This window comes from Haemaphysalis longicornis, unplaced genomic scaffold (assembly GCF_048455015.1).
Source record: "Haemaphysalis longicornis isolate Haplotype H1 unplaced genomic scaffold, Haemaphysalis longicornis Haplotype H1 scaffold_1, whole genome shotgun sequence".
In the NCBI taxonomy this organism is placed as follows: Eukaryota; Metazoa; Arthropoda; class Arachnida; order Ixodida; family Ixodidae; genus Haemaphysalis; species Haemaphysalis longicornis.
Window position 1 is genome coordinate 412,890,922 of NW_027526203.1, and position 11,820 is coordinate 412,902,741.

Sequence of the window (11,820 nt, forward strand, 5' to 3'; positions counted from 1 at the left end):
ATTCAGCTGCCTCACGTTCGTCACGCAGGAGAAGCACGGCCCCGTGGGTCTTCTGCACCTAGACGCTCATGCGGACGTTAACCCTACCATGATGCACTGCGAGCTGGCGCACGGCACGCCTTTCTACCGGGCTGTCCAGGAGGGCCTGCTGGACACGCGACGCGTTGTGCAGATCGGCCTCCGAGGCTCCGTCTACGGGCCCAACGAGGAGCTCTGGAGCCTACAGCACGTGCGTACATAGAGCGCACCAGGAAGTGCGCGCCGCTTCCGCGCACCTTGCGGCCAGTGGAAAGATAGTGCTATGACTCTATTTCATCTCGTTGAGTGCATCTGTGTTACGGCGACGACCGCCAATAGCTTTCGGGGGGTGTTTCCCTGGAGTAACGTTCAAAACAGTACCACGGTGTATGCAGCGCCGGAGGTAGCATGAGGATGGTCGTCATAGCAACGACTCCCGAACTAGACGCGCAATAGCTGCCCTACTAGAGTTTTTTTTCATCCTCTTCTTCCTACGCAGCGTTGTATTACCATTCACGGATGAACGGCTGTCGCTGTAGCCGAGTTCCTGCAACAAGTCGCCGTGATCCTTAATTATCTAACGTTTGACCGGAGTCTTCATCTTCCGCACTGTCTAATCTTACGGCACGGGATCAATACGTGGGGCTGAACAAGCTTCAAGGAACATATAATGGAGATGCAGTGTGGTGCATGGTTTACGTCTCGATGCTTGCGCAGACCCGCGGCAGGGTCATATCAGTAATTGTTATGGCAAAGTCTTGGAGATGCAGTGTGGTGTATGGTTTACGTCTCGATGCTTGCACAGACCCGCGGCAGGGTCATATCAGTAATTGTTATGGCAAAGTCTTTATTTTTCGCCTTTGAGATTGGGGAGGCTTTAAAGAGAGCTGGAAGAACAATTTGACTGCCTTCTTTCCCACTAAGATTGAATGTAATATAGTAAGCTAATTTTAAACAGCGTGTAACACACGGAACAGCACATTTCAAAAATCATTAGCTATGTCAGCAACAGCAGAAAGCGTGCAACTGTCAACTAATTCAGTTAGACGCGCCTTTTTATGGGCTCACAAAAAACGCCATAAAAATCTAGAATAAGAACGGGAAAATATCACACCGCAAAAATGGCTAACTATTGCTATACTCCCTAATGCAAAATCTGTGCGCAGTGCGAACTGCAGTCTTCTCGGTCACTGTGCATAGCTGCGGCGTCTCAGGAAGTGATCGCTTGATGAGCGAACGCACGGCGGCGCGCGCTACTCTCCCGTAATCTCGCAGCCCGTAGCTATCTCTATGCCCGTAGCCACCTCTGAGCATGTTGTTGTAAATCCCGTTTGAACCTCCCGCGCAACCAGCCGCGGTGGCTCAGAGGATAAAAGGCGTTGTGCTGCTGAGCCCAAGGACGCGGTTTCAATTGGCGGTCGCGGCGGACGCTTTTCTGATGGAAGAGAAGAGCGAAAACGCCCGTGTGTTCGAGATTTCGGCGAGATCTCCAGGGGGTCAAAATTAATCCGGAGCCCTTTACTACGGTGCGCCCTATCGCCTGTGTAGAGTCGGCGAGTTAAACCTCATAATCAATCAATCAACCTCCCGCGCAAATGCCACGTGTTTCGGATCAAGCCACGCAACGAGGAGGGCGTGGAAGGACCCATGTAGGTGTATCACGCAGCGCGTGCTGGGCTTAAGTGGCACGGCCTCGGCATACTTCCTTCCCCCTCACACTTTCGCCATACTTTCATCATCCGCTTTTCTGCGGGCTCATATTCGGTCACGTTCGTACTCTCGGTTATCTTGTAGCGCGTCGTCGCCGGGCAACGCCTCGCACCGCCTCGGCATACCGTCCTCCCACTCACACTTTCCTCCTCCGTTTTCCTTCTGTCTTCGGTGTTCCCTTCGTTGGCTCGGTTACAAAGCCGGCAACGCAGCCAAACTTAGCGGACGCTTGAGGGCTGCGCACTAAAGGTTACATACAGAAAGAAAAATATGTTGCGGGCACCATGGGCAAGAACAACTGAATGCATGCAGTCAGTAGCAATCGTCCCAACCGAGGCGTTGACATAATATTGTTTGACGTTGGACTAGTTGGCTACACGTCTTGCTTCGAAAACAGCGCGGGAAGGGGTTCTAAGGGAGGAGCAGACATTCGCGAACGCTCGTGTCTGCTTGTTTGTCTAATCCACATCTGATTGTCCAATCTATACGACCTGCGTATTTTCTTCGATGCCCGGAGACGCTTGCATGGGAATGACCAAAAAATTGTCTAAAGTAAATCATAAGCGCTCTCCGCATCTGTCTGTTCGAAGGTCATGCTCCCATTAAAACGTTATATTTTTGTCTAAACTCGCGCATGATGGGGGTGTCATTTCCTACAAAAATATTGGTGGTGCTACATTATGCGTTTTTCTTTGAGTATGCACAATATAATCTCACAGTAGTCATTAATATCTATTCTTGCTTGTGGAGGGGAAGTGGGCATGTTTTGGATAGATAAGTCAGGCAAAGAAACGGATTATAGGATAATACTAATGTGCCTAGTAATGGCCGTCATGCAACCAAATCAAAGGATAAGCGTGTTAGTTATATTCTCATAGTAGGATCTGTTAACGTTTTTAGGAATTGTTCTCTCCCAGATCAGATAAGATAAAAAAAAGCTTTATTGTTGCAGAAATAACGTTCTATTTATTTTGGCCGACGAAGGCTAGCATATATAGAGTCTCAAGTACAAGGGAGGGAAATTAGAGTATATATTTGATTACAGGTGTACAACCATTATGATTTCTTTTGTGTGCAAAGACGAAATTTTAAAGTCTCTGTTGACGCAAAGAAGTCGCATATCGCGTCACGGACGCTTTTTTTAAACCTTGTGGCATAGACCATCTCCGCCATTGGTAGTTTGATTCAAAAGAAAATTATTATGATAGTTTGAAAGGGGGAGGGAAGGTTCTTCATTAGAGGAAAACAGAAAAGTCTGCCGGCATTTTGTGACCTACATGCCACTCTGCTGGCTGCGTGGTTAGGGTGGAAGGAATTCGGGCCCTAAAGGAGGTAGGGCAGAAGAGATAGGAAAGAAGGAAGAAGCACGAAAAATTATTTAGGGTGTAGGTTGGAGTGGGTGACGTAAAACATTCATAACGTCGGTATCTACGACGTACCGTGTTTCTGAAGACGTACTCACGTCTACCACATCACTGCTTTGTTCAAACAAGTGTTGCTGCCCTATTACCTCCAGAATCCGTGTTTAAGTTAAGTAGTTTTAATCGTTGAGCATAATCGCTATCGCAGACATTTCAAAATTCTGAAATTGTGAAGTCATTCATTGTCTTGACAAAAAGATATGATCACCAAAAATGTCCAAGTGTTACCATATATTCTAAGCCGCCTTCGTTCCGCGCCCTGATTGTCTCGTCCCCATCTTTCTACATGATGTGAAACTTACCCGTTCTTGTGGCAGTACTACTTGCAGCCATCATGTCTTGCCCCAAACTTCCGCAGTTGTGAGCGGAATCCTGTTTTTCTTCGTTAAGTTTTCCAGCCTTACCCAACCAGCCGCAAGATGAACCGAAAAAGATGCCCCTCCAAGAATACTTCCTGAGTGGAGCTTTTATGGTACCTTCGGCTGGAGCCCACTGCTGCAGTTTGTGGTGCACATTCGATACCACAATTCATTTCGGCAGCCGTCAGTAAACGCGAAAAGTATTAATGCGCTGAAGCCTTGTACTACTGAGAAAATCTACTAATGCGTTCCTGCCGACGGTACCATCGGTTTCAGTCGTCGTTTTAGATTAGGCGGCACGAGAAAACATCGAACAGAAGAAAACCGGATTTGCTTCATCCGCATTCATTGTTTACTAGCGGCTTAAAATTCCTACAGTGGAACCGTTAAAATGGTGCGGAACCTGAAGAGGCTGTTTCTATGGTTGCTCCGTAATACAAAGGAAACCGGTCATAGTTACTTGCTTGTGCACAACGTATTGAGCCGTAAAAGGCGAGGGGCATAGTAATTTTGGAGACCTCCCAGATCCGCGGTCAGTGCAGTGAGCGTTTATATTTTCGAGCATTGCCTCCCAGCCATATGGGGGGTGCCTTGGCTTCGTTCGAACTGACTCCCCTTGCACGCACCCGACGCCTCCCAAAAGCTTGGTCTCTCCGAAACAACTTGAGATGGATCTTTGCACACAAATGGCCTGGGTCGACAACATAAACGGGAGGCAGTTAACCCTATAAGAGCGAAATTGTTCCTGCCTTTGGTTCTGCCCCACTGAATTTAACAGTAAAAGATCGTGTCAGGACCGCAACCTGACAAGGTCTCACATTACTCGTATAAATTTTCCGCGTGTCCGGGCCGCATAAACTGGACTCGCCCAAGATTTGAATGCCGCGTTAATTATTCCAGAATTCACCGAGTAGAAATTAACTTTTCATTTTTAAATAAGGCATGACACACTCTTCTTCGTATTGCGCATGTGTGTACGCGCATCTATTAGGCGATAAGCGATGTAAGAACAGGATAAGTGTGCCGCCTCTGAGCTGGACGCGGCGGCGTGCGTGGTCCGCGGCCAGTCCTTGCAGACGCATGCGATGCCCCGCTGCTGCAGCGGCCGCCATTTGTGCGTGTGCGCGCGGCTCCTTCGCTCGCAGGGCTTCCACATCATCCAGGCGCAGGAATGCTGGTTCAAATCTATGGTGCCCATCATGGAGACCAAGGTGCTGCCCGTGCTGGGCGCCGGCCCCGTCTATATATCTTTCGACATCGATTGTCTGGACCCCGCATTCGCGCCGGGCACTGGTGAGCTGGCGCCGGGAATTAAGCGCACCATTCCTCGCCGCGAGCCGCCCTTTATTGCTTTTTCGACATTCGAGTGGCTCGCACGCTTTTAACGCGCATTACTTTATGAATGCCCGCCCCGCTTCCTCCCGCAGCCTGGTGGACGGGAACCGGGAGAGGGGGAGGGGAACACAGCGCCCTCCCCCGCAGCCTATTTCTTCCTTCGCCGCTCCGCTTTCTTGCGAATTTGTGTGCTCTAGTGGCTGCGCCGCTGCCCGGTTCCATCAATATAGGCGAGAGGAGGGACGGTAAGGAAGAAAAGGAGAAGACGCTGCCGGAAGCGTCACAGCTCGGGGCCACGACGATATGGGGGGCCTGTTGGAGGCTCCTTGTCCTTCGCCCATCATAACTGCTGCGTACGATATCCACTGCACCACGAACGCTTGGTGCAATGCATGCAGCGTTTTTGTGGTCTTGCACTCCATCAAATGTAGCTGCAGAGTGTTTTCGCACCTCATTAAGCTCACCCAAAAGCTGATTTGATGCATCGTAATGAAATTACCTTGAGCGAGCGTTCCGCGTCACATAATGCTCGCAGCAAATATCGGTTGCTTCCCAAACTAGCAACAGGTGCATAACGTTCTTCATAATTTATCAGGCCTATTTATAAGTATAAAATTATACTTGGGCGTGTAGGTATCCTGTTTGGGTGCGTCTACCGTCATTTGATCGAGCATGAATATAAGAGTGGGCGCATATTCATGGCAGCGCACGTGGTGCCCTATATTATAAGGCCTCACCTGTATCTGGTTTTTGCCTCTTCGAAATACGCATTCTGTTGCGTTGCAACTTCTTTTTAATTTCAGGTACGCCTGAAATCGGTGGTTTGACGAGCGCGCAGGCACTCGAAATCATACGCAGCTGCAAAGGACTGAACATTGTTGGAGTCGACCTGGTTGAGGTAAAGTTCCTTCATACTGCTTTTCTTTACGTATGAAGGAACTTAAAGGTGGAAGTACCCCTCAATATCGCGCAAACTCTTTGCTTCGGCAGAACCATCGTAACAGAGGAAACCAAAAACACTGAGGCAGACTTCATTTAATAATATGCATGGAAACATGAACGTACTTCAACAGATCATCGTCTTTATCTGACAGTTCATTGTGTTGATTACCTATATTATTGAAAACAAATTTCGCTTTTAGCTGACGTCACAAAAAGCCATGTACTGCCTGCTGGGTACGCGAGTTTTTGGGAACAAGTAAGCAGGCGTAGATCTCATCTGCCGCGTTTGATGATGTCCAAACAAAGCACAGTTGAGGAACAGTTCTAGTAAACTTTTGTAAGGTAAAGAACTACAAAAGCGGAAAAAAGCTGGGGTAGAAAAATGGAATCTAATTTTTGAAAAGTAGTATTCGCGTTCACCAGCGTGCCGCACTAAACTATAGGTTGAAGATTTCTAACTTTCGCATGGTTGCTTTCCAACAGTGCATGAGGTTCTTGAGCGGACGTCAGTGTTCCGTTTCGAACCATTTTGACGGGCTGTTTCCGCGTTGTGTTTACTTCCCGGTTGTTCACACAAAAAAAGCCCATCATCAGTTTGAACCCCGGCCTAAGGAACAGCTGAGATAATTTTATATAATTTCAATTAATACCTACATCCATGACATTGATTTTTTAATTGAATGATCAAAACGCTTTCTTCATAATTCTGATATCAACAGTGAGGGGCAAAGAAACTCGCGATGAAGTGATATTACTTTGCAAGGTTTCATAAGTAGCATCCTTTCCGACAGCAGAACTGTGTTGCTTTCTTTCTTTCTTTCTTTCTTTCTTTCTTTCTTTCTTTCTTTCTTTCTTTCTTTCTTTCTTTCTTAATTTTTTTACTGATGCGGCATTGCAAATAGTACACTCTAATTACACTATTTAGAATTTCAACGCAATGAAGCAAGACGCGAAGGACTTGTTGCAGCACCGGAAATGCTACAAACTGCGCTCACTTTTTTTCTGAATTGGTTAAATACCTCATAATCGAACCCAGTATACAACGTCACTGTACAACAATTTACATCGGCACGCTATATCAGAGCTCCGCGTTTTGAAGAGTTTTTTTTTTATTCGGCGTATACGCCGAATTAAAAAAACTTTCAAACTCGGTGCTTGTTTGAAACACACTTTTAGAGCGAAAGCTCTATTACTCTAGGTACAAATCAAGAAAACGGCTCGTTCGTCGCAGCGTCAGTCTGGCCTTCACGCTCAGCCAAAGACAAGCCAGCGTCTTCTGTAGTTGCGCAATGAAAGCGTCTAATCGCTCGTTCGTTTCCAGAGGACGGGATGCGGAGAGGGATATGGGGAAAGAGTAAGGGCGCGTGCTATCAGAAAATGATACGGGGAGGTGTTGGCTGCATCCAAGTTCACGGTGCGTTGGCGCCTTCTGCGCCGACTGCGCCGAACAGCGTCTGTGTTTTGTATTGCGGTTTACGTGTGTGCACATTCACAGCGCGCCCCCGGCACGAAAACGGAGCTATCACTCGACAAACTTGGTTTAGCCGCGTTTCGCGACACAAAGGAAGAAACAGCACACTTTTTGACGAAGGACGGACAGAAACACACACCACAAGCGCTGACTGTCAACTGATCCCTTTATTACAAGTTGCGGAAAATAAATAGCACACTTAATGGAAAGAACAACAAGCGCGTACAGAAGAGAGGAGAAGATTGCCTAACCTGTCAATCCATATGATATCACTGCATTTATCGCCACATCCTCCAAGAATGCGATTTCCTTTTGCGTGATAGCTATCGAAGGCACGCTGTCCCGGTCATCACCAGCTCTTGCAATCCTTTTTCCATGTTCCAGCTCTTGCAATCCTTGTTCCTTCCTTTGTATCTCATCACCAACTAGCCCAACATGGTTTAAGTTCTCGTACAATTCCGGGTATCATGTTATCACTCTTGGCTTACGTTTTCAGAACCACAAAACTACGGTCGTTGCAACTTGCGACGAACTTATACAGAACAGAAGTAAGGGCATTATGGTACAGCACAATCCAATGTCCGGGTGACTCAGCTTTAATTGTGACAATGAAGCAGGTGCAATAGATCACATTTTTATTTTCGAATTTAGAGCTGAAAATTTCTGAAAGGAGTGGAGAAACAAGACAGTAAAAACAAGGATAACAGTGACAAACTCTAACTTTGCCTGAGCCTACAATTATACTCCGTAGTCTTGCAACTGCCTCCCCGATCTGGCAAAAAGGGGAAACAACATTAAATGAGGCATACAGATAACTACTTTTTCGTACCCGTGTTATGCACAAATTGCTAGCTTCCAATGTACATGTTTGTTTAAGGGGAAGGGGGTGAGATATATCGACATGTACGAGCTTCGTTATTGGTGCTTGTGCGTACATAGGACAATTCGGTAGGGCTGTGGTATTGTTGGCATTTAGTTGACGCCGTAATTCCTGGGGGGCTTTCGCGACCATGCAGTTCTCAATAAATCACATAAGTTGATTTGGGCTTTTAAAAGCAGCGCCAAATAAGTCACGACATAAAAACCGCTGGGGTTGACAGCGAGACACGCCTGGCATGGAGATCTGCATGGACAGGCGACTTGCAGGGGTCTGAGCAAGCACGGAGCCATCCACGGAGCATGGATGCCAGCTCACAAACGTTCTCCTAGCGCATTGAGAGCCAAAACAAAACTGCTAGTTTTCTAGGAATTAGTTCTAAGAATGCTCATTGCTGAGCTGGACGCTACAAAGAAAAGGCCCCAGTGAAGAAAAGGCTGACTACGTAGCGGCTAAAAATGCTGTGGTCCTAGCTTTAATGCCATGCTTGTTTATCTATATATATACGCGCTACAAGATTGATTTTGTTTGTAGGATTGTGGTGTCATAAAATTGAGTAAAATACGCGGAAGCAATTGCGCTCAAAATAACAGTTTTAATTGTTTTTTTATTTGATTTATTTTTTGAAAAAAAAATTCATCGTTGTTTTTAATTGATGTCCTTCTTAGACGTCCTGTTGATCTGATAATACTTGCACTACCAGTTTTATTTCTCAATTAATCATGGGGTCCTAGAATTTAACCAAGCACGCGAAAAACATTTTTTTTGCTAGAAATAAAATAATCAAGCCTAAAAGGGTTACCGTTTAGTTAAAGCTAGCTCCAACGCACACTTGCTTAGCGCGTGGCGCTACACGCTTTGCAGGCAGTTCAAATAATCAAGCCCGAACGCTACTAACCCGTCAACCTCATTGGGATAGCAATAGTAAATCATACGACACGGGATTTAGTGCCAGCAAAAGCGCTTATTCTCCTTCGCGCATCGAGGAGTCGTCTCATTGGCCAATTTGGTTCAGGATGCTTGAATGCGAAAGTTTATGGATCTGAAACTAACTAGCAAATTTCGACAGACCGGACTGTTTGCGGCCACCATTGAAGCAGTTCAAAGGGCATGCATCTGATGAATATAACCGTAATTTTGAGCAAATCTTTAGCGTAACAATTAGCATACAACTTCCTTTGTTTGCTTTCTAATTCATTGCACTGCGGTCGTATTTTAAAATTTTTATCAATTTCCTTCGCAATTTCTGACTTATCTTTTCCAGCCTTTATTCGAAACGGTCAACCTCGTTCTAACAAAACCTCGGATGCTGCATGCAAAATTCCGTTTTTTTTTTTTTTTTTTTTTTTTTGCGGTGTAGCCTTGTTAGTTAAAGTTATTACTGGTACAAAATACAAAAATATACCGGCGCATTTGTGCAGCGTCATGAATTTACTCCGAGATTTTTACTAGAATCCTGTGCTCGGTTTCCGGCTAGTAAAATGGAAATATTGATTCGGGTTATCGGTACCGAAAGCTGAAAGTGACAAAAAAAATGGTGCAAATGGGGCATATCGGCACTGTGACTATACTTCGATTACAAAAAAAAATTTAAGTAGATGTCCCGCAGCCTTCACCAAGTTTATAAAAACCGAATCATCTGTAGCTGTCCTTGAATGTCTTCACGTTCGTAATGCATGACCGGTCATTGTCGAGTACATTTTCGTCTTTATCCCAAATGAAAGGGCATCACTTAAAACCCTTAAAACACCTTAACCCGAAACGGTTTTTCTGATAGCGCCCTAGAACTTTTGAAATCGGAATTTTTAGATCTACCAGCCATACGTGTCCCGCCAGAAGGAATGCTGGCAACCATGACAGGGGGCCGTGAGGCAACGTACTTTGAACTGCACGTGAGATGAAAGGAGGTATTTAAAAACTTGTCCCCGGCTAAAACAACAATAATGTGCAACCTTTCCTATTCCTTCGTGCGTTTTTCTGAATCACCCGTTGAAATTGAAGGAGTTGTTTGGACACGTAAGCTAGTGTCACGTTTAGACAATACGTGTCGGCACCTTTCAGATTTCAGAAATTTTAGCGTGAGAATAAAATTATTCCCGCCTGTTTATTCAGAAAGTACCTGCGGTTACCCCAGTACATAAAACACTGGCTTTTATATGAGCTAGACGACATGCACTCCACAAAAATTGGTTGTCTGTCCCTTTAAGTTGTTTTACGTAAAGGTCTTCAAGTGTTCATACTTTTCAATACCTGGGAATGTTTAGAGCTCCAACGGAAATGAATTACTTCTCACAGCTCTTAAGCGAAAAGAACGCATAGGTCAAGCCTGAGGTTTTGCAAAGAGCATATAGCACACACCGGGACCTTGCTCGTCCCGTGCAGAAACCGCGCAGACAGGCCGTACGGATAATTATTTCCTTTCGTCCTCAAGACAATGCGACCTAATTACATTATTGTTGTTCACCCTTTGGCAAGTAGGTCTAAACCCTGCCTAGTTAACCTTAGCGCATTTTAAAGCGATCATTGATATAAGAACAGCTATTACCGAACCTCTCCAACTCTCGGTTAAAGGTTGCTTCCATGGGCTCGCGTGAGCCCGGTTATGTTTAGAAACCATTGTTGGACTTGCGTTTTGTTTTAGCGCATAATTTGACGAGCATACATATAGTGGGTCAATATTATAATGAACCTCGTGCGCTGATCGCAGGTTTCTCCACCGTACGACACAAGCGGCAACACCGCGCTCACGGCTGCCAATCTCCTCTTCGAGATGATCTGCGTCTTACCAGGAGTCAAGTGCTTGGATTAGGCATTCCCGAAAGGCGCTCTGTTCCTGTTTCAAGGCTGCTTGTTCGGACGTTGCTGTTGTTGTTGTTAATATTATTATTATTATTATTATTATTATTATTATTATTATTATTATTATTATTATTATTATTATTATTATTATTATTATTATTATTATTATTATTATTATTATTATTATTATTAAAATCCAATTTCGTGCACAGAACGCCTGACGGCTTCGATTTCATTTCCGATGCGGAGCCTACTATCACTGTCGTAAAAGCTTCACAAAGTATACTGTTAAGCGAGTTGGTAGTTCATTTTAAAAAACAGCTACAGCGCGAATAGAAACAAAGACACAGAAATACGACGGGACGACCGCTGACTTCCAACTGAATTTTATAAGAGAAACCTTGCACCTTTTATACGCACTCTTCATGTTAACGCCAGTAAAAGATAAAAAATAGAACAAGAACAGCAACAAAAAAACAGACGTATAATCTTTGGTAGCACACCACAACATCAACACGCGTTAACGCACTGGGCACAATCTACACAGACAACAAGTTAAGTCATGCCCGATGTACAGCACGTGCTGGAAAGGAAATCTATCTCTTTTGGGGGCAAGGTGATTGACGCTCAGCTCACACATTTACTACCCTGCCTTTCAATTTCGTGGGCTTCAATTATTTCTCGCACCCGCCGCGGTGGCTCAGTGGCTAAGGCGTTGCGCTGCTGAGCACGAGGTCGCGGGTTCGATTCCCGGCTGCGGCGGCCGCTTTTCTGATGGAGGCGAAAAGCAAAAACGCCCGTGTGCACGAGATTTCGGCGCACGTTAAAGATCCCCAGGTGGTCAAAATTAATCCGGAGCCCTCCACTACGGCGCGCCTCATCGCCTGC

At 45.6% G+C, this 11,820-nt stretch overlaps 1 protein-coding gene across 2 annotated transcripts in view; it reads left to right on the forward strand.

The window, feature by feature from the left end:
• LOC144155526 (guanidinobutyrase-like) overlaps window positions 1–11,136 on the forward strand; it is a 40,926-nt gene extending 29,790 nt beyond the window's left edge. Inside the window, exons 4-7 of one of the 2 annotated variants that reach the window (XM_077687031.1) lie at window positions 29–229; window positions 4,654–4,801; window positions 5,647–5,741; window positions 10,841–11,131. In XM_077687031.1, the coding sequence (XP_077543157.1) occupies window positions 29–229; window positions 4,654–4,801; window positions 5,647–5,741; window positions 10,841–10,942 (546 nt within the window). In that variant the 3' untranslated portion in view covers window positions 10,943–11,131. Of the gene's footprint in view, window positions 1–28; window positions 230–4,653; window positions 4,802–5,646; window positions 5,742–10,840 lie in introns of both variants that reach the window. The other variant, XM_077687032.1, reaches the window with a different exon arrangement.
• Window positions 11,137–11,820: the final 684 nt, after the last annotated feature.